The following is a 27,648-nucleotide window of genomic DNA, read 5'->3' as shown; positions in this document are numbered from 1 at the left end:
TACCTGTCGCAAGTGCCAAGTTTTTTACCTTGGTAAAACTGACCAACGACTAAAGGATCGCATTCTACGACATGTCAGAGACATTGATCAGAAAGTTCCACATAATGCCTTAGCAGCACACGTATTGGTCCATCCTATGCATAATTTCTTGCTTAAAGCTGTGGAAGTGGTCACCCAAAACATCAGGGAAGGAGATGTCCATAACAGGACAGAATTGAGAGAGATCTTTTGGATCAATAATTTTAGAGCCAATCTACCCCCAGGTCTCAATACAGTAGTACCTCTCAGACCTGCTCTAAAATCTGGAAGAAACCTTCCAAACATCAATACATGATTCTAGCATTTTCAACATTGAACTACATTATAGGAGACAAATCTCCACTTTGAACATTTATTTTTGTCCTGTGCCTTTAAGAACACCAAAGACAATTAGCTACCAGCTCTTGATTGTGTTTCCTTTATAAACAGGAAGAGCTAACCACACTTTCATATGATCTGAAGAAGGCATCTGCCGAAAGCGCTTATCGTTTGGACAATTTCATCAGCTTTTTACACTCCAGTGAAGTATATGTTTTTGTCAGCCTTGCTTATCAAGCATCTATTAACTGTGCTTTAACAACTTGAAGCCTGAAGTTGTGGATGTTAATTACTAGGCTAATTATTTCAGTGCTTCAGTGAAGTTTGTATTGTCAGCTTCACTTTTTAAGCTTTCAATACATTGAGTTTTAACAGCTGAAGTTTGAAGCTGTGGATGACAACTGCTTGGATATTTAACTATTTTCAGTTCATCATATTCTAGTGAAGTTTACATCCTGTCAACTTCACTTTTTAAGTGATTAATAAATTGTGACTTAACAGTCTGAAGCCTGAAGCTGTGGACGATACCTAAGGTCTTTTTTCTTTGTTCATTTGTCTGCCCTTGGTGTCTTTAGTAGTGGTGAGGAGAATTTATTTCCTGTTAACGTATAGGTAAAGGTTATGGCATTCAGGTCCAAGGAAATTGTAGTACCACTCTATTTGGCCCTTATTAGACCCATCATTGAGTACAATGTCCCTTTGGCATGCACCTAGAACATTTGCTACAGTTGGAAAGCCCACAAGGGTTTCTCACCAGGAGAATTTAGGGCATAAATATCCTGGCCTACACTGATTGCCTAAAGACTCTGTCTCTGTATTAAGTCTTCTACAGGCTGCTGAGAGGGGATCTTTGCCTGCCTTACAGGGCTTCTTTAGATCTAGCCCTGTTGCACATGTGAAAAACAAATGGCATCAAAAGCACTAAATCCAGGGATCTGAACTTCACTTCTGACATAAACAGAAAGCGCTGGAGAAACAGATGTGTCTGAAAGAATCCCCATGCTATGGAATAGCCTCACCATCCATGTAAAGCAGGTATTCAAATGAAACTTTGGCATTTGGATAGGAAATCATAAATTTAGCCTCGGTCTGGTCCCCATGTCCATTGGCCATCAATAAGAAAAGTATTATCCTTACTTTTCACCCCACCCAACACACACACACATTTTATATATATATATATATATATATATATATATATATATATATATATATATGCGCGCACACACAAATAAATCCCTTAGTTACCTCTCTGCTTCCATCTAATCCTTTGTTTCTACCTCCCTACTAAAATCTAATCCTTTGTTTCTATTTTGATAACTTTCCAGAACTCAAAAAAATTTCTGTCACCATACCCACTGGAAAATCATCATCAGGGGTCACTCTGTCCAATCTTTGCCCCATTATTCCTGCCTCAGGCACACATGTAAAAAAGTTGTTGCCATACAGCTCCATATGAGTGGATGTAATCTTCTTGCTCCTTGTAACTTGATTTCAGACAGAACCTTAGAAACTTGAGAATAAAATATGCCAAGGCTAGAGGTAGAGGAGGTTCAATTAGTAACTGTTATGATAGGAGGAAATGAAATAAAAATGGTGATGTATAACCAATCTACAGGAAAGTCTCCAGAAATATATTGTATTCCTGTGGAAGTTTGGAAGCTAGGAGGGAAAAAAACTGATAAAGATCCGGAAGGTTTTGTTTAACAGCATTTTAAGAGGAGGAGAAGTACCAACATCCTGGAAGAAAGCAGTGTAATTGTAGTACTTAAAGAGAGTGATCTTTCATATCCAGCTTCATACAGGCCTATTTCAATACCATGATTATCAAGTGTTTGTCTATATTGGCAAAACAAATGCCAAAATTGATAGACATGGATCAGTGTGTTTTGTTTTTTGAGAAGAGGCAAACATTTGACAACATTAACAAAACACTGATGATCTAGAGGAAAGCAGAATGTAAGAAATACTAGAGAAAGCATTCGACACAGTAAGCTGGGACTTTATGAACAGAGCAATGGAAGCATTTCCATTCCCTGATAAAGTTGTAAGGTTGATTAGGATGACATATGAGGGATCGAAGGTGAAAATTAAAGTGGATGGGTTCTTTCTCATAATTTCTGTTTGAGCAGAGGTACCTTCCAGGGGTGCCCTCTCTCCCCTTTGTTATTTGCATTATATTTAGAACCAATGGCAAAGAAAATAATGGACTCAAAAATTCAAGGATATAATTGGTATGGTAGTCAAGAAAAGCTGACTCTATTTGAAGATGACACTATTTTATACCTGACAAAACCAAAAAGGGACATTACAGTGTTGTGGAACAAATCAAGACAGTTTCAAATCTTTTCAGGATACAAAATTAGTGAAGCTAAAACAAAGGCAATAACAGTGAATTATGTACCCACTCCATATTTATGGGGACATGATAAAGTAAAGAATCTGGGAGTATGTATTAGAAATGATTCCGGTGTGGCAACTAAGGATATGTAGAAAGAGACTAAACAAAAGATAGTACAAAAACAGAGAAAATTGAAGCTTTGTTAATGGTTAGTAAGACACAAGCAGTTAAAATGTTTTTAGTCCCATTAGCGTACACTGGTCAGGCATATTTTTATCATCCAGGGGAGAAGTTGTGGATAGCAATTAAGAAAGAGCTGACGGATTTTATCTTGGTGTTGAACATGACAAGAGTCAAGTGGGATAACAGTATTCTTCCAATAGAACAAGGCGGATTGGGATTACCCAGTTTGAATGGGATATTCCACAGCAACACAGTTAAGGCTGCTATACATAGCACAAGCAGAAAACTGTAATTCAAAGAGGAAAGGGATAAAGATGAAATGGGGGAAGCTCAAGAAACAAGGAGAGACTGGGATTTTGGATACAGACCTTTAAGGAGAATAACAATAATCGTACAGAATATTATATTCATAAAGTAGCAGAAAATATTATAAGAACTAAGCCAACATGGGAATGGAGAAAGGAGATTCTGCCATTAGGGATGACTGCAACTAGGGATAAAAGACAATAGGCAAGAGGGGGGTTGAAATTCTTTGGAGAAAACTGGCAAAGGAACCAATGTTCTGGGAGCAAATAACTAGAAATGGAAAGGTAATAGAATGGGAAGACGCCAATAACTTATTTGGACTGTAGTTTAGAGATTGTCTATCCCTTCCTTATCAAGGATTGATTTCAGAGTATAGGCAAAGAGAAGCAAATGGGGGGTGTGGTGGTGCAGCAGTTAGCGTTGTCACCTCACAGCCAGAGGTTCTCCCATTTCATTCTCGGCTGGAGCACCTTCTATGTGGAGTCTGCATGTCCTCCCCACAGTCAAGTGACATTTAAAGACATGCAGGTAGGTGCGTGTGTGAATGGGTGTGCCTTCTTTGTAGGCTGGGCGTTGGGCTGTCAACTCGGCACCGTATAAAATCCACTGCCAGCCATTAGTGGACCAGAGTTCCGCTGTGGTGACCCCTAACCTGGAAAAGCTGAAAGACATTAGTTTAGCACTGGTAGAGATTTTAGTAGACTCTAGAACAGAAGTTGCTGTTAAGAAAGGAATAATTAGTAGAGCATATAAAGTATTGCATGATAACTGTAAGAATCAATCAGAGGAGGTTAGAAAGGATTGGGAAGAGAGAGTGGATAAGCTATTCACAAAGAAACAATGGGGAGATATGTATATAAAACAAATGCATAAGTATTGTCTGCTTGTACATTCTCCCAGAGAATAATACTAACACACTAGAAGACATCCTCCACTGATTATCTGATAACTACCTACAAGAAACCATAGTACGCAGAGATTTTACCATTGACTGGAACACCTGCTCCTCTCAGTCTCCTACCACCCTTGTAAACCTATATGGGTTCACACAGGTCATATCCACCCCCACCAGATTAGGTAAACTTAACCAAAAAGAAAGTGTACTAGACTGGATACTAATCAACAGCCACCCACAAATGTATACATCAGGGACCATCCTTGATGACCTCAGTGATCACTTTCTCACCTTTATTTGTAAACACAAAACCTATAACTCCCATCAGCCCACCTATAGTACAGTAAGAAATAGTAAGAGCTTTAATCCTAGCAAGTTTCAGGACGAACTCAAATCATGTAATTGGTGTGCCCTAAAACACTTGCCCGTAGGCGAAGTGGTTGCTTACTTTAACAATAAATTCCCCTCCATCCTTGATGCTCATGCTCCTGCTCGCTCCACTAGGATCAAAACAAAAATTGCCCCATGGCTATCTAAAGAAACCAAATCCAAAATTATAGTCAGAATAGGGCACGGGCTACCTGGCGTGCCACAAAGCCCCTCTAGATCAAATTAAATTTCGGCAAATAAGAAGTGAGACTAAAAGATCCATCTTACTAGGTAAAAAAAAACTATTACTTCCATCTCCAGCAAGGAAACCAAAATAATCCTCAAAAATTCTGGGCAGGCATAAACAAACTACTACACCCAAGTCAAACCACCACTCCACCTCCCTCAGCCTCTACTGATAAACTACCAGAGGATGTTGCTAACACCTTTAATAGTTTCTTTACGGAGACTATCCAAACCCTAGCTAGCTAGTTACCCTTGAACTCCACTAACACACAGGATACCATTCCCAGTACCCTGTCCTCGTTTAGCTTCCAACCAATCTCTACATCTTTCAATCGTACTCTAATCAAAAAACTAAAACCTACCACCCTAGCCGCTGACCCTTCCCCCTGCTGAAAATTTACAAAAAGCCTCAGATTCCATAGCATTCCCCATCTCCATTCTAATTAATCGGTCCGTATCAGAAGCCAAAGTCCCCTCTATCTGGAAAATATCTTGTCATACCTCTCCATAAAGGTGGTAGCTCTACTGAATTATCTGACTATAGACCCACAGCCATCTTGTCACCACTGGCAGAAATCATGGAAAAGTGCGCCCACAAACAACTTCTGTACTTCCTAACCCAGAACAATCTACTGGCTAAATCTCAGTATGGCTTTAGGCCCCATCATAGTACCACCACAGCCCTCCTCACCTTCTGTAATGCCATAAACCATAACAGGAATAATAACAAACTATCCTCAACCCTTTTTTTGGATCTTTCTAAGGCTTTTGAAATGGTTAACCACCATCTACTCATCCACACCCTGACAAAAATGTCTCTAGGTTATCACTCCCTTCAGTGGTTTCAATCCTATCTCCACAATAGACAACAAGCCGTACTATGGCAGAACAAGCTATCCAACCTCCTACCCAACACCCTAGGTATCCCCCAGGGGTCTATTCTGGGAACACTGCTGTTTTCCATTTTTATTAATGACCTCTACACTGTCATCCCAAATGCTAACTGCATTCACTATGCAGACGACGCCATGTTGATCTGCACTGGTACCTCCCAGACCGAGCTGCAGTTAATTACTCAGTGTACTTTTAACTTAGTTGAAAATTGGCATGCTGACCACTGTCTGATTCTAAATCCCAACAAACCAAAGCTACTACTTTTCTCCCCACCCAAATATCCCCGGTGTTATCTTTCTCCATTAAGTCTAACAATAGTACCATATTCTCCCCAGATGCTCACACAAAACTACTTGGGGTTATTGTAGACAACAATCTCAAATGTGATGCTCACGTTAACAAAACTATCAAATCCATTAATAAAAAACTGGGTTCACTATATAGGATAAAACCATTCCTAACCCCACGTACTAGGACTGCCATTGCCTGCTCCCATCTGCTCTCCACCCTCTTCTATGCTTCCCCTTTACTTGCCAACTTAAATAAAACTGAAATTAACAGATTCTCTGGCTGCTGCAGTAACATAGCTAGATTTGCCACTGATTTGCCTTATAGAACACATCACTTCATAAACCTAAAAAATCTTGGATGGCTAGAGCTAACCAAGCAGAGTAATTATAACTAACTTATTGTGGCTCACAAAGTACTTAACCAACCTGAAAATACACCTGCTTTGAAAAACATCATCTATCCCCACGCCAACCTCAGACCACTTCGCTCATGTAATAGACTGGTAGTACAAACCATCAATCCAACAATTCATCCAGTGACTCCATGTTTGCCAACTCTGTAGGCAAAACTTGGAATTCGCTACCTGCTGACATTACACTAGACACTACCCTATCTCAATTTAAGAAAACTCTCAAGCAGTATTTCATAACTCAGTGGCTATGTCCTTGCTCCAAACCTGACTAAATATTTGCTGTCACAGGTGTACCAGTATTATTTTGTTAATTTAAATCTATTGTGTTGTAATTGGTAAGCCAGACGAGAAGCACATTAGATTGTATAACTTAGACTCCTCAACAGAGGCTGGAAATTGTGTTTAAAATGTATTATGTTAAATTTGCTTGTGTTGCTTCCTTTGGAGCTTTTCTCCCCGGGCCTCCGCTGAAAATGGACATGTATCCAGTCAACAAATGTAAAATAAAATAAATAAATGTATGTCTCCCAAATATGCAACAAAGTCTAGAAGATTTGGGTATTTGCTTGGAAGTGTTTACATTGGTACTTTATACCCCAAGTAGACACCAAAGACTCTTTTTCCTAAGGTAGATGGCAAATGTTGGAGGTGTGATGGGGAAGAAAGAGGTAATTGGGAATATATTTTCTGGGAGTATAATGAGTAGGCAGACTTCAAAAATTACTTTGCAGACTGCTCTGTCAGAGTTTTACTGAGTGAGCAAATTGGTGTAACTAAGGAAGTGATTTTTTGAGCTATGATACAGAACTGGAATTGCCTAGATATAGTAAGGCCTTGCCAAGTCTAATTATGTTGGCTGTCAAAAAAGCAATTAATTACTAGAAAATGGAAATCGAAGTCTAAACCAACTTTTCTGTAAGTAGCGAAGGTAGTAACAGAGATGAAACAACTGGAATTGGTATCTTTATAGAAGGGTAGGAGCAAATTACCTAGGATGAAATGGGAATTGCGGGATGAATATATGCAGTGGAGGAATGAAGTTTAAGAGAAGACAGGATTTGAATGAGCAATGTAATATCTGACAATGACTGGATATATTATGAGTGATGTGTAATGTTTGCAGCTGCAGTTGTGTTAGCATGGTTTGTAATGTATGTCTGCAGCTAAAACTGTATTGGTATGGTTTACTTTAATTTATATAAAGTATGGTTTATTTTCATTTATGTAAATGTAAGATTGCCTGTGTTGTATGTGATAATTTAATAGAGCTGTTTCTTGATTGAAACAAAAAAAAAACTTTGAAAGGCTCTCTACCAGAGCCATGTTCCTAGACTTGAGCAGATATTTTTGTCTCTGTCACCCAGCCCATTAACAGTGAGCCTTTTAACAACATGCTATCCTTTACACACAAAATATTCATTAATGTAGGGAAGGGTGCTGTTAGTAAGGCTATATTAGGCAATCTGAGCAAATTATTCTGACACTTTCTCTTCTTAACACATTCTGTTAAACAAACCCAAGTTTGTAATATTGGACCTAATAATATCAACTGACTTGGCAGTTACCTTATAAATCACTCTGCCGTAGTTTGCCCATCTCTGCCAAATTAAGTAGTAGTGTCCCTCATGGGTCTGTTCTGGAGTCCCTGCTTCACACCCTATTAAAGAAAGGACTAAACTTCACAGATTGAGAGATTATCACTTACACCACCAATAATAGAATTCGTACTAGCACCCATATGTGTACTGTAAAGTTAGAACCCTGACAGTGATCTAGATAACCCATTTTCTGCTAGCATATTGGGCACTGCATGAACTGGAGAGGAAATGAGGGAAATTAGTGGTTAAAGCTTGCTCATCCTTGGGGAAGGTTTGCTGGTTTCTGGAACAGCTTTTTATTTACTACTCTAGTGCTAAGTGTGGAAGTCTGAAAGTATGGATAACAGAAGCTGGTCATGGGAGGAACATAGGCTGTGGTCTTTGTCTGTTCATGCAAAGGAGTGTACATGCGGAAACGTAGGGTATCGGTAGCCCTTGCAGTGATATAGGTGATCACTTCACCAGAAGGGGTGGAGATGGGAGTTGAGTAGAAACATCACTGTTTTTCACACCCTGCAAGGTGTGAAGGAGACACACATCCTCAAATGTTGGGCTTCTCTGGACAACTCGACCCCTACTGTACTCTATTGTGTACATGTCTATTGCAGAAGGAAATTAAGCTGAATCACGTGAAGGGAGGCTTGATGGCCAGCAGGCTTGAGGGCAAAAAAAATACAGTTAGTACTTGATCACATCTCTTCCCACGTTCTAAAGATTAAACTCCATAATGACTCCCCTAACTCTCAACACTTGCAGCATGGCAGACAAAAGAAATTGAATCTTGACAAAACCAGTGCAGTGTTATTTTGAACTCTGACTAGTCCCATGCATGTATTCCTCATTTGTAACCTGTTAGCATCTGTTAATACCTTCAAATTCCTTGGCATAACACTGGATTCATCCCTAACTTTCAGAAACCATATTGACAACTTCAGAAAATAAATATTAGCTGTGCTCAGTTGCTGCTGTCAAGTTTAACCATTTCCTCATTAGAGAAGCCTGCCATACCACCAGGAAAGGAGCCATTACGTCTGTCTTCCTTTTAACATTCACTCAAACTAATTACAAAATGTTATTCAACTTCCCTTAACACGATTTGCCACTTAGAGGTTCAACCACCCTTAATGGGAACTTCCCTTGTTTGTTGGCTGATGCTAGTTATCTACCTATTGCCTGTAAAGAAAAATACTTTCATTCTTGACTTATTCTAAATCTAAATGAATGGTTTTATGTTCTTGACTTTGATTCTCCCTCATTGGTCACCTACTGTTTACTCCCCAATCCAGGCACTTGTATTGTTGCAGCTATTTCCTTACAACTAGTCATAGGTATCGCTCGCCTTGTTTTATAAGGGAAGACGAACAGGCAGGATAGTTTGTTTATATGCTTTATTACATAGAAACACAATCAGGATGGATAGCGGCAGTATAAAATATAAACAAACTGAGTTCAACTGCTTAATACAAAATAGCACTCAGGCTTGCACATGCTCAGTATGTATACACATGTGCAAGCACCTAGAAAAGCTTCTTAAAGGTATACATACATATTAGTCTACAATAAGTCTCCTTGTTTATAGCCCTTGCTACCCAGAATACCATACCCACAGCATCTACTTATTAAGATATACAACTTAACCTTGATAAACTCCCCAGCAGAATCACACTTTGTGGATCACTAGAACTGAACCAGTGCTGTTCCATTATACTTCCTGGCAAATACTCTTCCTGTCAACCATTACCATGTTATTCCTCTACTAATATATTGGGAACCCCTTACTAATTTACTCCTCTGTCTTCCTCAACTCTACAATTCACCATAATCGAGAGGATTCAAACCTGTGCAGGGAAACCCCAATGGATTTCTAGGCCATCGCCTTAACCACTCGGCTACGATTACACCACCAGAATTGACAATTTCAACCTTTTTCCTCTGCCTTAATAACATTCCAGTTACCATTCTTTTACTTCTTTTTCCCTACTTTATTGCTCATGTCTTTGTGATACTTTCTTTTGTGTGTGTGTGTGTGTGTGTGTGTGTGTGTGTGTGTGTGTGTGTGTGTGTGTGTGTGTGTGTGTGTGTGTGTGTGTGTGTGTGTATATCTACATGTATATGTGCATTTTTGTGTGTGTGTCTGTGTGTGTATTTGTGTATATATTTAAATATGTAAATATATATAAATATGTGCGTGTGTGTGTGTGTGTGTGTGTGTGTGTGTGTATATATATATATATATATATATATATATATATATAGTTTAACCATTTCCTCATTAGGGTCTGTGTCAGATGATCGACTTTTCAGAAACTCGAAAAAAATGAAGATCCCCCCCCCCCATAAATGTTATATATATATATATATATATATATATATCAACTCTGAGATCACTCTACAGTAAGGAAAAGGGTAAATATGCAGATCCTTGCTGTACCGTGATCTCCATTCAAAAGCTGTTTTTAACTTGCTGTACTAGGGTACTGTACTATGCTGTGACATGGATTTAATTTCCTGAGTTACGTTTTCACAGTTTGCAGTTTTATTTATATTTGTTTACTGGAGTAGTGCATTAATCAAGAGTGACCATTTGCAGACACAGGCCATTTGAGGGAATTCACAGTTAACATCTTAAAATGCAATGACATATAATGTAATATTAATACAGAATGTAGTAGAAAAGTATTCCTGGTTAATAAGCAACATAAAGACCAGTCATAAAATAGAATATAAAGCCTATAGAATAGCTAGATCTCTGTACAGACTTGCAAAACATCCATTTAAAATGATGTTTAAAACTGTGTAGAAGATGGAACGTTCAATGAGTAAAGAAGGAAGGTGACCAAAAGAAAGGTAAAACAGATGTGTATACAGTGATAGCAGGGTGGAAACCATGAGGATGATGGGAAGTTAGAGGAGTTAAAAAAGAAGGTGATTAAGCAGAGTGGCAGACATGCATATGCATTATGATAGTGGGGTAGAACTGTTGAGGATGCTTGAGAGTTTGATGAGTAAAAATGGGAAGGTGAGTAAGAGTTTGGAGATTTTTCATATGTATATAGATTTCTGAATGTCTGTGTGTGTGTGTGTGTGTGTGTGTGTGTGTGTGTGTATATATATATATATATATATATATATATATACATATATATATTCTCCATATATACCACACACCCACTTGTTAACACCACCTATCAGCTACCTACAATAAGAGTATAATTTGATAATTTCTTTTTTTTTTTTTTTTTTTTTTTTGTAAGGGTATACATATGTACACGTATTACATACTGCGGTGGTGGTGCTGCGGTAGCGTTGTCGCATCACAGTAAGACGTTGTCCTGTTCAATTCTCAGCTAGACCGTCTTCTGTGTGGAGACATGCGTGAATGGGCGTACCTTCGTTGAAGGTTGTGCGTCAGGGCCAGCAACTCGGCATGTAAAAATCTACTGCCAATCATTAGCGGACCGGAGTTCCGCTGTGGCAACCCCTAACCGGGAAAAGCCGAAAGACACAACAACATATGTACACGTATTAAAGTATACTCGAATGATCAACTAAAGATGGACCCCTGCCTTCAAAAAAAAAAAATATATATATATATATATATATATATATATATATATATATATGACTTTACTATTTTGTAATAACTTTCTCCTTTTCACTAACGTGCCTATTGTATGTTGTACTTTATTGTCTCTAGATATTTCTGTTAAATTCTATGTAAAACCAACACTGTACCTGTCAATGTTGTTGTTTTATTGGTTATTGCTTCATTGATGAAAAGGAAATCCAGTGGTTTGTTTTGCTTATTTGCTGTAAATAAGAGAAAGAAAAGAAAATGTGTCCTCTGATTTTGAGTCATGATCTTTTACAGTTCATTACTTTGGCCCAACACCAACTGGTTGTACATGTTCATCTCTCTTTGATGAACCCCTCCATTCTTTGAGATGTAAACCTCATGCTTGACAGGGAAACCCTTTTCCTGGTGGACATTACCTCTAAGAGGCGCATCTCCTAGCTGCAGTCCCTCATATAAGTATATGACTGGCATTTGGTCCTATACAACGATAGGGTGCTCCATGGGACCCAACATTTCTTCCCAGTGATTATTACAAACATTTCTTGTAACAGTCTGCCTAGTTTATTGTTTTATTTCCTTTGGAAGAAACTGTAACAAACCAGGAAAGGCATCATCAGCTCAGGTCTTTCCTGTAATGACTGCACGAGTTTAAGAGGTAGTACTGTTTGTACATTTCCTTTCTACCAGGGAGGAAACGGTTTGTATTCACCAGCCAAAAGTTTCCCTGTGGGCTGGTAGCTGCTTTATATTTTAAAATTGCTCAACTGCCCAGCAATTGACAAATACTGATCTCACTGACCAAGCTTCCAGGTGAGTGATTGGTTCAAGAGCTTGTCTGAACACCGTCAGAAATATATGTGTCATGGCTGGGTCATCATTACACTTTTTCAAAGCATTATAATCTTTCAATAAGTCATTAATTTAGACCTCTTAGGTCTGTTTGTAGGATCCTTCATCTACTTTAACTGTTATAGTTGCCACTTGGGACTAAATACAACAAAGGACCTATCAAGGAGGGTTCATAATGTTATTTATTACAGATATTTTCTTATCTGATTAATCGAGCTGTGAGAGATGCATCTCCTTCTTGTGTCAGGAACACCCTCCGACCCCCTTACTTGTAAGTGATCTTCCTGCAGCTGCTCTTGTCACACTTCCTTTAAGTCAGAGAAGTGTATATATTATTTTTATGTGTTTACTCTTCTAGTTTAAAGTCATTGCTGTTAATTCTTGTTTTATAAGAAGTTCCTCACTGGGGACATGCGGGCAGAGTGGCATGCTCGGGGGAGGTGCACAGTTATGTTGCCAACATGTCTTGTTGGAGCGTGTGTCTGTACAGATAAATTGACACCCATGAGTTCATGATTTTGCTAAAAAAGTGCCAAATTTTATTGGTGGAGAGGAAGTACTTAACAAGGGACCTATCACAGAAGGTTCCATTGTGGATTACTGATATGGTAAAAATGTATGTATTGCATCTATCATAGGAGAATCTCCTTAATAAGTTCTATGATTTGTTGTTTTTCTCCTCCAGCCAGCCTTCAGACCTTTCTGAAAGATTCCATATTTGGGGATGGACCTGATACGGTGATGATATATGCCGTGATGCAATTAATTTTTTCCCCTTACCTATCATTTCTTTTTTCTCTGCTTGCACAATTTGGATTCTTAGTGGTAATGTGCTGTGTGTCCACATGTTTACATGTGTTTTTGGATGTTCTGTAGATGAATTTCTCTGAATTTAAGCAAGTCATGTTCTCCAAGGCTCTTGAAAAGATTGGCTGGGGCCTATGCCTTCTAGATGTGGTGAGGATCATATCCTGCTAGTGCATGTGCGTTTTTTATCTGGTACTCCATCTCTATTGTGGTGAGGGGGGCTCAAGGGCTGGAAGACGTACAGTCCTAGGTTTCATGGTCAGAGATGTTTCCATGGTTTGTTTCTGCTGTTGCCTCCTCCTTGTAATTTTATTGGTCAGATGTCCTTGTAGTGTAGTCATTGGATTATGGGTCAGGAGTACTGTGCTCCAAGGCTTTTCCTCCTAAGATGTTCCTCTCATTCCAGATTGGACGTGTTGTCTTTGGTAGCAGGCGAGTCTGCACCAAGGTCTTCAGCCTAGGTGTGAGATATCAAGTGCTTGTTTGTGGAGGATTTAAAGTAATGTATGTGGGATTTCAACTGTAGGGACCATAGTTGTATGCCAGTACCGGGGTTATGTTAGATTATAACATTTTCGGAATTTTGAACTTAATATGGTTGAGAGCATGTGTTGAATTTTTCTGAAAACTGTAAACATTTGTATGAAGATTGCAGTACAGCAGGGATTGGAGAATTTGCCCTTTTCACCAGTGTAGTGTGATCTCTGAGTATGTATATGTGTGTATGTATATATATATATATATATATATATATATATATATATATATATATATATATATAGAGGGGTTGTGGGGGCTTGCTCCCCTGCAAAAACATAGATTTTGGTTGTAGTGTTTCATTAGAAGTTTCGGAAAGTTGAAGATATGGTCTCACCATATGAAGTTCAAGTTTCCGACAACTCTATAGTCTGACATAAACCAGTACTTAGACTACTGCACACTTCCCCTCCTCCTCCTCCTAACATAGGTTCACAGGGGATTACTAGACCAATGGGGCATGAGCCTTTACATCCCTAGCCAGTAATACCCAGGATATGACCATATTATATCTTAATTCCCTCTCCCCCCTTCTCCCAGTAACAGTAGGTGTACCACAGGGATTCATTCTGGACTCCTACTATTAATATCTTTACAAACACCCTCCACACCGCCACCCAGCAAGATATAATAGTCAAATATGCAGATGATACTACACTGATCTGTTCAGCCCCCACACTCCAAACATTCCAGACTAAAACCCAAGAGGCTTTCTCCAATATCGAAAACTGGTTAAAAAAACTCACAACTAATCCTTAACCCCAAAAAGATTCAACTTATGCTTTTCCACCCTACCAAAACTACTGAATCTTCTGCTCTTTTCTCTGTCAGTTCTGCCAGTAACACCCAAATCTCCCCACTATCACAAGCTATAACACCCAAATCTTCCCATTATCACAAGCTAAGCTTCTTAGTGTAATACTTGACCAAACCTAAAGTTTGACAAACATGTAGCACAAACCATATCGAAAGTCCATAAAAAACTTGGAACCTTATACCGCTGCAAAAACTATCTAACCAAAAGCACCAAAATTACTATATCCAGAACTCACCTTCTCTCTACATTGCTGCTTGTATCCCCTGTATTAACAAACCTTAACAAGACACACCTACACATTGTCCATGTGCTATAATAAAATAGCTAGATTCACAACCAACTGTAATTTCTGCTCCCTCCACTGTTACTCACTAAAACAACTAGGTTGGCTAGAACTCCTCAACTTACTAAACTATAACCAACTCATCATGGCTCATTACTTGCTGTACCACCCAAATAAGATTCCTGATCTCTCAGGCTTACTCAACTTTCACAGTTCTGCTCGCCAGCTAAGATCCACAAACAAAGCACCTCAGTTTCATCTGGCAATGTACCTGTACTGACCATGGATAGCCCTGCTACCACCATTCAGATAAATCTTCCTCTGGCACTACTCAAAGGTCAAACACACAGAAAAAACTACCATAACGAATTGTATTTTTAAATGTTTGTATATAGTATTACTGTCCCTTTCTTACTCAAATACATTATAATTCTTGCTTTACTACTGTACACTCTATATATTGTACACTAGCGTTGTCACCTCCCAGTTTGACGTTGCCTGTTCGATTCTCAGCGCGTCTTCTGTGTGGCGATATGCGTAAATGGGCGTTCCTTCGTTGAAGGTTGTGCGTTAGGCCTGGCAAGCCAGTACGTAAAAATCTACTGCCAATCATTAGCGGACCGGAGTTCCACTGTGGCGACCCCTAACCGGGAAAAGCCGAAAGACACAAGCAAACATTTGCTGTATTAATTTGTATTCATCTCTGACTTTTGCATTTTTATCATGTATGTGGAGCTTTTATATTTTTTTATGATTGTCTTGTATGTAGGTCTCTGCAGAAAACGGGCACCTGATTGCCCAGTCAGACCAATCCAGTAATCAGATATAAAATAAAATAAATAAAATAATTCCCCAGATATGGGATGAGGTAGTATTGGGGTAGCGAGTCTTTGGTTTTGGAACTCTGAGTCATTTTACAGACTGTGTCCATGAGGGATATGGGCAGTACCCCATGAGTGAATTTATGGTTCCCCATCAAGTTATCTAAATTCTGTTTGAAGAGAGTGAGGGATGGGCTTTGTTTTACTAACATGGGAAGTTGATTCCATAGACGAAGCAGCCTTTGGGATACGAGTCTGTCTCGCCGGCAAGTTCAGTTAGAGTTGCAAATAAGGTTCAGGTCCATGGAAAGTGTAACCCTCATCATTTTTCTTGCAAAATTGTAACATTTTCATCAGGTCTGGATCAGAGAATGCCTTGTAGGTCAGACATATGTTACCTCTCAATAAATGTGAGGTGGATTAAAGAAATGGGGCCTTTAGTCGGTCTGCATAAGACTCCATGTGTATTACTCTTCGTATTTTTTTAGTGAGAAACATTTCAGGTCCCCTTGTGCAGAGGGATGACTGTTGTAGTCCTCCATTCCTCTGGGAAAGTCCGTCCAGAGGCTGGGGTTAAAGAGGGCTTCTAGTGGCCCTGATTGTCTGTTTTAAGCTACTTAAGAGGCATCTTAGAATGTTGTTGAGACCCACAGAGGCTGTAATTTTGGCTTTAGCGAGTGCAGTAAGGACCTGGTGTGCGCGTGCGTGTGTGCGTATGTATGTGTATATATATATATATATATATATATATATATATATATATATATATATATCAGTACATCAAACCATTACTTAAACGAATGGCATTTCATTGGAAATGGTATTCATCTAATTCCCTTCATGTGGGGGGTGTGCCCCCAACACCCCCTGCTAATTATATATACTAACTCCGAGATTGGCAAATTTCCTGATACTCAATGTACTACAATCTCAGTATGAATAGTTCGATGAATGGCATGTTTGATGTAATTACACTGAAAATGACATTCGCTGAACTGATTTTTCGATGAACTGATAGGGATCCAAGGACTTGTTCCCTCTTTCTGACTGATAAGGGGATGGTTGCAGGTATTTATGTGTGATAGGAGATGATGGGTGGGAGAAGTTTGAATTGAACCTGCTAGCCTTGACCAGCCTAACTCCCTATGCACCCTGATCCTGCACTTGTGCAATCTTTGGTGCAGTCCAGCTTATATTTTGGGGGGGTTGGGGGGGGGGTTCAGAGCGTGTTCCCCATTTTTTTTTTTTTTTTTTAAGAAGGCTGGCTGTGATATCCCTAATTTCATGTGGCTTTTGAGTTAAAGTTGATGTTAAGGAAGTTCTGTGGCAATTGAGATTGTCTTTGTCTTTATGCCTAGGATGGTCCTGGAGGATGCATAATTGCCAGGATCTATAGGTGTTCCTCCCCTTGAGCCAGTCTGTATTGGAATGAACTTGGTAGATTGGAGACAACCTGTTTCTGCTGGTGTTTGGCATTAAGGTTAATCACTTGTATCATAGGTTCATATGTTGTTAATAGGCTGACAGCCACTAGGGCCTTTACAAGCCTAGCTGTTCACACCAAACCATTTTTTTTGTGGGGGGGGGGATATGTTAGTAGGCAGGTAGTTAAGGAGTTAAGTTAAGGTAATATTTTTCTTATTGATTGTCTCTGTCTGTAAGGGCCATGGGGGCCAGACTGGGGGGTGATTTCCCATCCACTTGTCAAGGTTTCGTTTGAATAGGCTCATGGATGAACTCTGTTTTACATGGATAGGGAGCCTATTCCATAGTGCAGAGATCTTTTAGGACACGCATCTGTTTCTCCAGCACATTCTGTTTATAAGTGAAGTTGAGATCCCTGCATCTAGTGTTTCTTGTGCTGTTTGATTTGAGCATTTGCAATGGACTCATCAGGGCTGGGTCTGAGGGAAACCCTGTAAGCCAGGCAAAGATTCCCTGTCTGGCAGGTTTAAGAGACTACCTAAAGGCTGTGTCTCTGTATTCAGTATGTGTAGGACAGGATCTGGTGAGAAACCTTTGTGGGCATTCCAACTGTTGCAAATGTCTGGTCAGATGCATGCCAAATGGGACATTGTACTCAATGATAGGTCTGATAAGGGTCAAGTAGAGTGGTACTATAACTTCCTTGAAATTGGATGCCATACCCTTATCTGTAAGCTGGGCAACATAGAATGATTTTCTTATTATCTTAGCTACATGTTGGTCAATGGCCAGACTGCTGTCTGCATGTGTTCCCATATCCCTTAATACTGGGTCAGTTCTTAGGGACGTTTTATCAATGGAGTAATTAACTTACATTGATAGTGTTCCAAAGAGCATTATGATACTTTTTTTGGCATTGTGTTTTGGGCCATGGCTTTGGCAAGAGTCATCTGTGTGTGTTAAACCCACTTGCAAGATATTTGTGTCTTGGGGAAAATATAGTAGCTCCCAATTTACAGTCATGTAAGAACTTGGTGAACCAGAGGCCTTTAATGTTAGATGGAAGTACATACCAAACAGGAGCAGTCCCAGCAAGAAGCCCTGGGGTAGGGTACTCCACTGGTGACCAGTCTCCTGGTGAGGTGATCTCACTGATCCTGACTTCTTGAGTCCTGTCTGTGAGCCAGCGGCAACCAAGCAAGTTATGTAAGGGTTTGCTGTCTAAGAGAGCTTGTCAGCAATGCCTGAGTGAGGTATTATGTCAGATGCCTTAGCTAGGTCATGATACACAGTATGCACTGTTCTACTGTCATCCGTGGCCTTGGTGACCCTCTCAAAGAAGTCTACCAGGTTAGATGTGCATTACCTTCCCTTAAAGTGAAGTTGGAATAGGTCCAATGTCTGTAGGTTGGCAATGTCCTTTTTTCATCATTTCCATGATCATTTATTCCATGGCTTTGCATTTTAGGCTTGTTAGACTGATGGGTCTGTAGTTCTCTGGGTCGGTTGATGGCATGCCGTTGTGGAGGGGAGTGACTGTTTTGTTCTTCCATTCTCTTGGAATGTAGCCTGTTTCAAGACTGTAGTTAGAGTGCCTCACATGGTCCTGATAGTTCAGGTTTTAGACTGTTCAGAAGCAACGAGGGGTGTTGTCGGGACCCATGGGGTGGCATTTCTTGGCTCTAGCTAGTGCTACCAGCACCTGGTCCCTGCTGATAGCAGGGGGGAAGCATGTTGGAGGGATTTCACCTGATGGAGTTGGGAGGGGGTGAGGGGTGATGTTTGAGCGGAATTTATCAGCCATTAGATTTGCTATGTCACCCTGATTGCTGTAGGTGGTACAGTTCTCTACCTGTTTGGCACACTGTTGTCTGTTACTTCTAAGGTTCTGGATGTAGCTGAAGAAGGCTTTCTGATTGTCTTTTGCTTGCAAGGCTATCCTGACCTCATAGTTGTCCTTGTTGGACTTAACTAGACCTCTTAGTTTCTTGTTTAGTTGTATAAGACAATACTTGTCTTTAAGGTTGTTGCTTTTCCTGAATTTTAATGCTGTGAATAATTCTTCATAGGTCGCTGTGGTCTCGGGATTGTGAGATCTTTGAATTTTGACAAGCTGTCATTTAATAGGATGTAGTTTGCCTTTGAATAGTTCCTAACTCTTACTGGTTTAGCTGGATTTTCTGGGTTGATTTTCACTTCAAATGAGACAGCTTTGTGATCCGACCTTACTAATGAGAATGTGACACAGTTGGGGAGGTGCGTCATTCTCCCATGTTGTTGTGTACCAGATCCCAGTATGTTTGATCTTCTGGTTGGAGCATGCACTATCTGTTCCAGAGTGTTTGTGTTAATAAATTCCAGGAAGCGTTGTGCCCGTGAGTTTGAGGCAGTGTACATTTCCAAGTTTATAATGGGGTAGTTAATGTCACCATTGAATAGAGTGTTTGGTTGGGTGTTGTACACCTCTAGTAGGTCTAGATAAGAGTTGTGAGAGACTAGAGGCAAAAATAGTGACCTGTAGCTAGCCATAATATGGAGAGGGACCTTACATATGGTAACTTGAACATGGATAAGCTCCATGGTATCATTTTGTTTTAACCAACCTGTATGTATGCTTGCTGCTAACATAGATAGAAATACCTCCACCTTCAGCCACAGTCTTTGCTGTTGTTGGTCTAAATGTGTGCCTATCCTAAATGTTTCTTTTTTTAGACCCTACCAAAAGTTCTCTGGATAACTGAGGGCACTGGGTGGAGCAGGGTAGCTTTCCAGGTCTCCTCCTGTTTTGAGCCATCCCATTTAGGTTCATAGGTAGGTACTAGGCTGTTGGCCCTACGGCCTATATAAGCCTAGCCAAAGGTACCCTGGCTTTCGCCACCCAAGAAAATTATTTTGCTGTGCCACTGTCGAGCAGAGCCACGGAAGTGATCCCCGGGCTGAATTTCCTATCTCCCATCCAATCATCAAGATTTTTCTTGAAGAACGCTAATGAGGAGCTTTGTTTGATATAGATAGGTAGTTTGTTCCAGGGTATGGGAAGTCTCTGGGACAGGAATCTATCCCTCCAGCATGTTCTGTTTATTGTGGTGACAAGGCTTAGGTCCCTAGACCATGCATCTCGTAGGGATTGGGATTTCTTTAAGTGGAGCATGTCTAAAAGCTCTGGGTTTGACATAGCTTTGTGTGTTAGGCAGAGATCGCCTCTGAGTAGGCGATATGCAATGGAGTAAAGCTACAGTTTTTTGAAACGGTCTGCATAGGGCATTTGTTTGAGACCAGTAATCCTCTTTGTGAGGTATTTCTGTGGCCTTTCCAGTTGTTGTAGATGTCTTGTGAGGTACATACCAAAAGGGGCATTGTACTCTATAATGGGTCTAATGAGTGACTAGTAGAGGGGAACAATGACCTCTTTTTTCCTGGATGAGAAACCTTTTGTGATGAGGTGTGCCACGTAGAAGGATTTCCTGACTACTTTGGCGATGTGATTATCAAAGGAGAGTCTACTGTCCACCTGTGTCCCAAGGTCTCTTATCACACTTTCAGTGTTAAGTAGACTACCGCCTATGTGGTAGTTCATGGGTATTGAGTTTTTACCAAAAGGGATGACAGTGTACTTTTTGGCATTGAGCTTGAGGCCATGGCTTTGACACCAGGCATCTGTCTCGGCGAGGCCCTTTTGTAGGATGCCCACATCTTTGGAGTTTTGATTATGGCTCCTAGTTTGCAGTCATCTGCGAACTTTGTTAGCCAAAGACCTTCTGTGTTGGCCTGTACTTCAGAGAAGTAGATACCAAACAGGAGAGGACCCAGGACTGAACCCTGTGGTACTCCACTTGTCACTGGTCTGAAGTTGGATTTGGAGTCTGCTACTTTCACAGTGTGGGTTCTGTCAGTGAGCCAGTTGGCAACCCATCTTGTGACATAGGGATTTATACCTAGTTTAGTGAGTTTATCTGTAATTCCAAAGTGAGGGATGGTGTCAAAAGCCTTGGCGAGATCTAAATAGGCTGTGTGAACCACCTTACCCTCATCTACGGCTTTGGTGACTGCTTCAAAGAAGTCTATCAGGTTTAGGAGACATGATCTGCCTTTTACAAACCCAAACTGGGTGGAGTCCTGAGTTTGGACATTACCAATGTCATTGTTTATGAGTTCCATGATGATATGTTCCATAGCCTTGCAGACCAGGTTCGTTAGGCTAATGGGGGTCTGTGGTGGCTCCCCCTTTGTGGAGTGGGATAACTGTCGCTGTGGGCCATTCAGTGGGCACATAGCCTGAGGTGAGGCTATGATTGAACATGGTACTTAGGTGGGGTGCCAGTTCATTCTGTAGTTCATGTAGAACACAGCCTGGGATGTCGTCAGGTCCCATGGATGCTGTGTTCTTGGCTTTGGATAGTTTGTTGTTTACCTGTGCAGCCGTGATTACAGGAACTTTGCATTCTTCTGGTATAGAGATGGGCCGTTTAGGGGATGACAGAGGGGGGTGAAGTTAGCACTGAACCTATCAGCAAGGATGTTGGCAATATCAGTTGGTTCTGTATATTTAGTGCCATTGTGCTGTAACTCAGAGCAGATCTGAGTGTTGCCGTTGAGATTCTTGACATAGCTATAGAATGCTTTGTGGGTGTCTTTAGAGTCAGTGGCGATTTTATTTTCATAACTAGCTTTGGAGGATTTTATGAGGGATCTCAGCTTCTTACTGAGGCTGACCAGGGAGTTTCTCCAATCATGGGATTTTACTCTTTTTGCAACAGTTTCTTTCTTCTGTTATAGAGTTTGTTTATGGCAAGGGACCACCAGATTGGCTTCTTTTTTTTGGAGGATAGCATCTTGGTTCTGTTAGGGATTGCATGATCCATGCACTCGTGTAAGTGCTTATAAAGTGCATTTGTGTAGGATTCAGCAGTCATACCTCTATTGTCCATCAGCATGGGTGTCGTGAAGTTTGCCACTTCTGTCTTAAGAAGCGTGAAGTTGGCTTTGGAGAAATTTTTTACTGTGGTTTCCCTAAAAGAGGGGGGGGGTAGGGGAGGGATGTGGATGTCTAGCAAAGCATCGTGGTTTGTCGATCATGTCATCCCAGGCAGACAGATACTGGATCCCCTTAGAATGACACCAGAAGCTTAACCAATTGTTGAAGTCAATCATTTTGTCCTTGTACTGTGGTATCATTCTTGGTGATGGCATGATGCTACTCGGGGCTAGGGTCATACCTGCCTGGGCTACAAGATCGGACAGCTCCTCCATGTCCCTTTTCATGTTGTCCAAGGAGGTACGTCTCAGATCATTCACACCAGCATGGACAATGACAGAGTCATATTTGTACTTGTTGTGGAGTGACCTGAGTGCATGTGTTATGTGACAGATCCTGGCACCCGACAGGCAGCTGACGGTAACTTTCTCCTTGTTTAGCCTGGTGAGTGGAACATCAGTGTGCCTGACTATAGAGTCACCTATGACTAGAGTGTTGGGTACGTTATTATGCCTTATGGACTGTGGTTGAGTGGCACACTGAGTTTGTAGGCTATGTGTCATTTGGGTTGTGTTGGGGGGGTGGAGGTTGCTTGTGTTTCTGCTTTGGAGGTCCCTGTTGCTTGGGCAGGTTTTTACTGAGAGCATCCATGAATGTAGGTGTGTGTTTTGTGTTTCTGTGTGTGTGTTTTGGTGGTGTAGGTTTTGAGGGACTATGTGTTGAGTGTGGTGTGCTGCAAGTGTTTACCTTCTCCTTTTGACTGTCTAGTCCAGTCTTGGGTGAAGAGAGCTTTGCTTCTAGTTTGGCTATATAAGTGCATCTCTCACAGGTTGTAGTGTTGGGTGGTAGGAGGAGAGGGTTGTTTGTGTACATGAGGCAATTACTGCATTTCCCCAAGATGCCCAGATTCATCAGGTAGACAGGAGAAAACACCGGGAGCTGACCCTTTAGACATGCCTGGATAGGTGCTTATTTGTTAAGTACTAGAAACTGTTTTCCTCTAGACAGTGAGGAAAGTTGAGTGCTGTAGTAATTTGTAGCTTATTTAGTGCTTACAATAAGTTCTGAACAAGTGCTGAGCTCAAAGAAACAGTCTTGAGTGCTGAAACAAAAAACTGGCTAGTTCTAAGAAACAAAATTAAGCTAGAAGGCTTCCCTCCAACACAGAAAGGCTTGGGGGCCTAGAAGCCTGCAAATAGTCCAGAACACAGCAAATCTATATCCAGACTAGACTACCCACAGGAAAGGCAGGAAACTTCTTCTTCTTTCGGCTTTTCCCGGTTAGGGGTCGCCACAGAGGATCACCTGTCCGCTCATGATTGGCAGTAGAGTTTTACAGTGTCGAGTTGCCAGCCCAGCGCCCAATCTTCCACAGAAAGGCACACACACACACTCATACCTAGGGCCAATTTAGAGTGTCCAATCTGCCTACAACATGTCTTTGGGATGTGGGAGGAAACCGGAGCACCCAGAGGAAACCCACATGACCTCAGGGAGGACATGCAGACTCCACACAGAAGACACCCCAGCCGAGGATCGAACCAGAGAACCTCTTGCTGTGAGGTGACAACACTAACCGTTGCACCACCGTGGCCGCCCAAAGGCAGGAAGCAAGCTTAGAATTTTTTTTTTTTTTTTTTTTTTTTTTTAAGAAAGAGCGAAAGGAGTAGCAGAAACTAAGCTGATTGGCCTTCTCAAATGTTCTCCCTGTATTGGGTAGAATGAGGTAATGACACTAGACTGTGAGGAGGGTCCCAGATCAAATTTACATTAGGAGCAGGCAAATGTAAAGCTACCAACTATAAGAACACCATACCAATAGGGAGGGAGAGTGGGAAACAAACTGCAGAAATGTTTCTCACAGCAGAAAAGCAGCAGTGAGCCTTTAAATGAAAGTTTTAAACAGCTTAAGGAGCCTCTAGAGAAAGTGTTTAACTGCAACAAGTTATCTGAAACAAACAACCCAACAGATGCTTAATAAAAGTGGACAATTTCCAGTTAATACCTCACAGACAGTGAAACTAGCTAGAAAAATGTACAGTACACAAAGTGCTATAAATAACTTGAAAAAATAAGCAAAAAAACAGGATACTTAATGTTATATATTATAGATTCAAGTTTGCTCAGTGTCCTTCCTTCGATTAGCTCAGTGTGAAATGGCAGAAACACTCACAACTTAACTTCTTAGGTAACAGAAAGTTGAAACCTGAGACAACTTTTAAGAAACAAAAAGCTCAAAAGAACCAATGAGGTGCTTAGTCTAAGCTGTAGTCCAGGTGACCTCAGTCAGCCAATGACCTTGAGGTGCGTCCCTGCTTGGGTGTTACTGTTTCTATCTCTTTCACACTTTTCTTTTCTTCAATGACTTTAGGTACAGAATTTTATTGCACTGTCCTCCATTATAGGCAGACATAACTCTCTCCCTTTTGTGGTTGTGCAGAATGTTTCTGTTCCTGGTTAGGCTTGTCCTGGTCTCCCTTGGGAAGGAGTGGTAAGTTCCTTTAGCTTCTGGTGGGGATTCTTTCTCCTGACGTCCCACAGATGGAGTCAGGACCTGATGCAAAACCTTCCTCTCTCAAGTGAAAGTGGCTCCTCTCCCAGATGATATGGTGTCTGCAACCATCTTGCTTGGCTTGATGTGGAATTCTGAAACTGAACACCTATTGCTAGATCTCATCTCTGCACAGCGGCTATAGCCAGTCCTGTATATGGTCTGTAATGGAGAGCTGGATGGACTTTTGGGGACTGCTTTATCTTTCCTCTTGGAAAGCTCTTCTCTCATTTTTGGGAGCCTTAGTCTTTGGTTAAAAAGGCATACATATCTGTCTGCTTTAGGCTGTTTGGTCTTTATGGTGTACTAAATCATACAGGGTTAGTCTCCCTTCCTTCTGGTTTTGCATCCTTCATGTGTTCCAGCTCTCAATACCTACAGTGTGGCTGTGTCTTCTCTGCTTTTGGAGAGGCATGTCCACTTCCAACCTTCTGCTTAAGGTTAATTCCTTGTATGTGTCCCTCTTCTCCAGTTTCCTTATGGAGGGTAAAACTAGGCCATTTCTAACACCTCATACCTTACAGAGTGTTGCATCCTTCTGGGGTTCACCCCTAGGGTAAGACTTACTGACTTGCTTTTATTCTCACAGTGTTTTAGAAGAGAAAAGTTGATAATTTCCTTCAACTCTTGTTTGGGAAAGGATTTGAGTTTTCAGTGCCAGCTGACATGTTGCCAGCTAGTGCAGCTACTGGTCTAGTCTATTCCTCTTGTATTCAGTGCCTTTGATCTTTACAAGGTTTGGCCCTGGTAGGCTGATTTCTGTGGCCTGTTTGGTTCCACTTTGTTCTATATACAGCCAACCAGCCAAGAGGCTTATATCCTTGAAGTTTGGCCTTCAGATTAGGCTTTCATACTTATCTTTCTTGTTTGCCCTGGTATGACTTTATGGTGTTCTGCAAGTAAGGGACTTATCAAGGAGTGCTTTTGTTGGATGTTCTTAATTGGTTAATGTAGTGTTTGATCAACAAAGATCTTCCTTCATTGGTCAAGAATATTTTCCTTCCATAAACTTATAGATGTGCAGTCCCTCCAACAGGCCTTAGCTGCTAGGTTTTCCTATAGGCCAGGCAAGTATGTACTGGAATATCATTCATTAACAGAAGAGTATTGTTTGTCTTGCTTTTTCAGGTGTGTGTTAGCCAGTAAGAAGGGGGTGAACTAGTGGGTGTGGGGAACAAAGTTGCCTTATGAAATACATGCTTGACAATAATGTCACAGGCATATGCTCACCCCCAGTTGTGAATCAGTCTCAGGCATATGCTCATCTTTAATTGTGGGAGCATCTGGAAAAAAATTGCAAAATGCTTACTGACTTGGAGGATAAAGTCAGCTGTAGGATACAGAAATTCTTTATAATATTGTGAAGTCTGGTTTGCTGTAAGATCACCTTCCATTAAGTGTGCATAGTGCCCCCTTCTGTGCATATTTAACTTTTAGCTGTGCTTATTTTTGCAAGGGCTTCTAAGCATTTCATGGTGTGTTACTGAGAATGCATTATCTTTACTGGGCTACATGAAATTAATTTTCATAGTGGTTGCAAAGATGATCTAGGTGGACTAAAAAATAACTAATTCTGTCGAAACATTGACGACAGTGGTAAGCTCAGCAAAATTTTCTTGAAAAGATCAAGTAATGTTGGCTACCTTTTAAATATTCTAGATTCTGTTTTGCAGATAACATGTAGCAAGGGACTAGAGTGTAATCACAGAGATGCTTTTTATTTAAGTTCATATTTAGTTTGAGGTCATCTGTTTTGTTCTAGGTTTACAGTTTTAAAGTAATACGATGATTGTTTTCCCTTTAGTACCAAATATTTATTCCAATGGTGAACAAAGTGGTACAACGGCACAAGATCAGTCATCAGCGTTATGAAAACCTCATCAGCAAAATTGTGAAGGTAAGACAAAAATTCCACAGATTGTTTTGCAATATTTCTTTTTACTAAGCCACAGTGGATTGATTTGTCAGACCTCCATCTGTAATTCCTGCCTTCCCAGTGTTCTTACTGCTAGCTATCCCCATTGTGCTTTTTCTGCTGTTCTTAGACATGTCATTTCACTGGACAGCTTATTGGAAATCTCAGTCCTATGACTTCTCAAACTGTTAGGTAGGGAAGAAGTTAGTGTGTGGAAAGTGGTGGTTTAGAAGTACTGCTAGCCTTTGTACCTGTTTCGTTTTGAGCCTGCATGCATCAGTGTTTCCTAGGTTCCTTTTTAAACAAGTGGGCCATCAAACTCTGGGCAGCCCTTTGAGAAGCTAGAGAAGCAAGTTCTTGTTGTTGTTCTTCTTCTTCTTTTGGCTTTTCCCGGTTAGAGGTCACCACAGCGGAACTCTGGTCCGCTTATGATTGGCAGTAGATTTTTACGGTGCTGAGGTGCCAGCTAGATGCCCAACCTTCAACGAAGGCATGCCCATTCTACGCATGTCTTTCGAACGCCACTCGACTGCGGGGAGGACATGCAGACTCAACACAGAAGGTTCTCCAGCTGAGAATCGAACGGAGCGCCTTCTGTGTGGAGTCTGCATGTCCACCCAACGGTCGAGTGGCGTTCGAAAGACATGCGAGAGAAGCAAGTGTCTTTCTTTAAAAAAATATATATATATATTTGCCTGGTTAAACTTCAGTCGGATGCCCAATGGGTCTTTCTCCATCTACTACAGGAAAAAGCCAAGTGACCAAAGGAGAAAATGGTTCAGGAGGCCAGTGACATTACTTCAGAATTTAATTGTTTCCCTTTAGGCTTGAAGTTGCTGGTGGTGTTGAGGTGCCTTTGTAAACCCCTTAGCTGGCACCTTATTCTTCTGAAGACTTTGGCACAACTCCTTTGGAGTACCACACATTCTGCATGTAGCATATCCACGCAAGCTGATTTAGTCATTTGTCAGTGCCAGGGCCACTTTACAGGCCTCTGGTACTGTGCTGTAATTATAATTAACACTGGGGAGCATGAAATCCCCACACTGTTTGTCCACGATGAAGTCCTAGGGAAGTCACGTAGCAGTCTCAGACATCCTTCTATATCTCAAGACCTACTTAGATATACAGCTCGCCCAGGCTTATGCCCAAAACACTGGAGCATAAACTATAGGATATGAAATTTATAACTAAGAAAG

The 27,648-nt window shown here is 40.9% G+C and overlaps 1 protein-coding gene across 2 annotated transcripts in view; it reads left to right on the top strand.

The window, feature by feature from the left end:
- MTOR (mechanistic target of rapamycin kinase) overlaps window positions 1–27,648 on the top strand; it is a 4,577,509-nt gene that overhangs the window by 1,522,072 nt on the left and 3,027,789 nt on the right. For both annotated transcript variants that reach the window (XM_044063218.1, XM_044063219.1), the window contains exon 24: window positions 26,339–26,431. In XM_044063218.1, the coding sequence (XP_043919153.1) occupies window positions 26,339–26,431 (93 nt within the window). The remainder of the gene's footprint in view (window positions 1–26,338; window positions 26,432–27,648) is intronic.

Source organism: Protopterus annectens, chromosome 2.part1 (genome assembly GCF_019279795.1).
Source record: "Protopterus annectens isolate FY-2018-M chromosome 2.part1, PAN1.0, whole genome shotgun sequence".
NCBI lineage: Eukaryota > Metazoa > Chordata > Ceratodontiformes > Protopteridae > Protopterus > Protopterus annectens.
The sequence above is the reverse complement of the archived record's forward strand: the minus strand, read 5'-3'. Positions and strand labels throughout refer to the sequence as shown.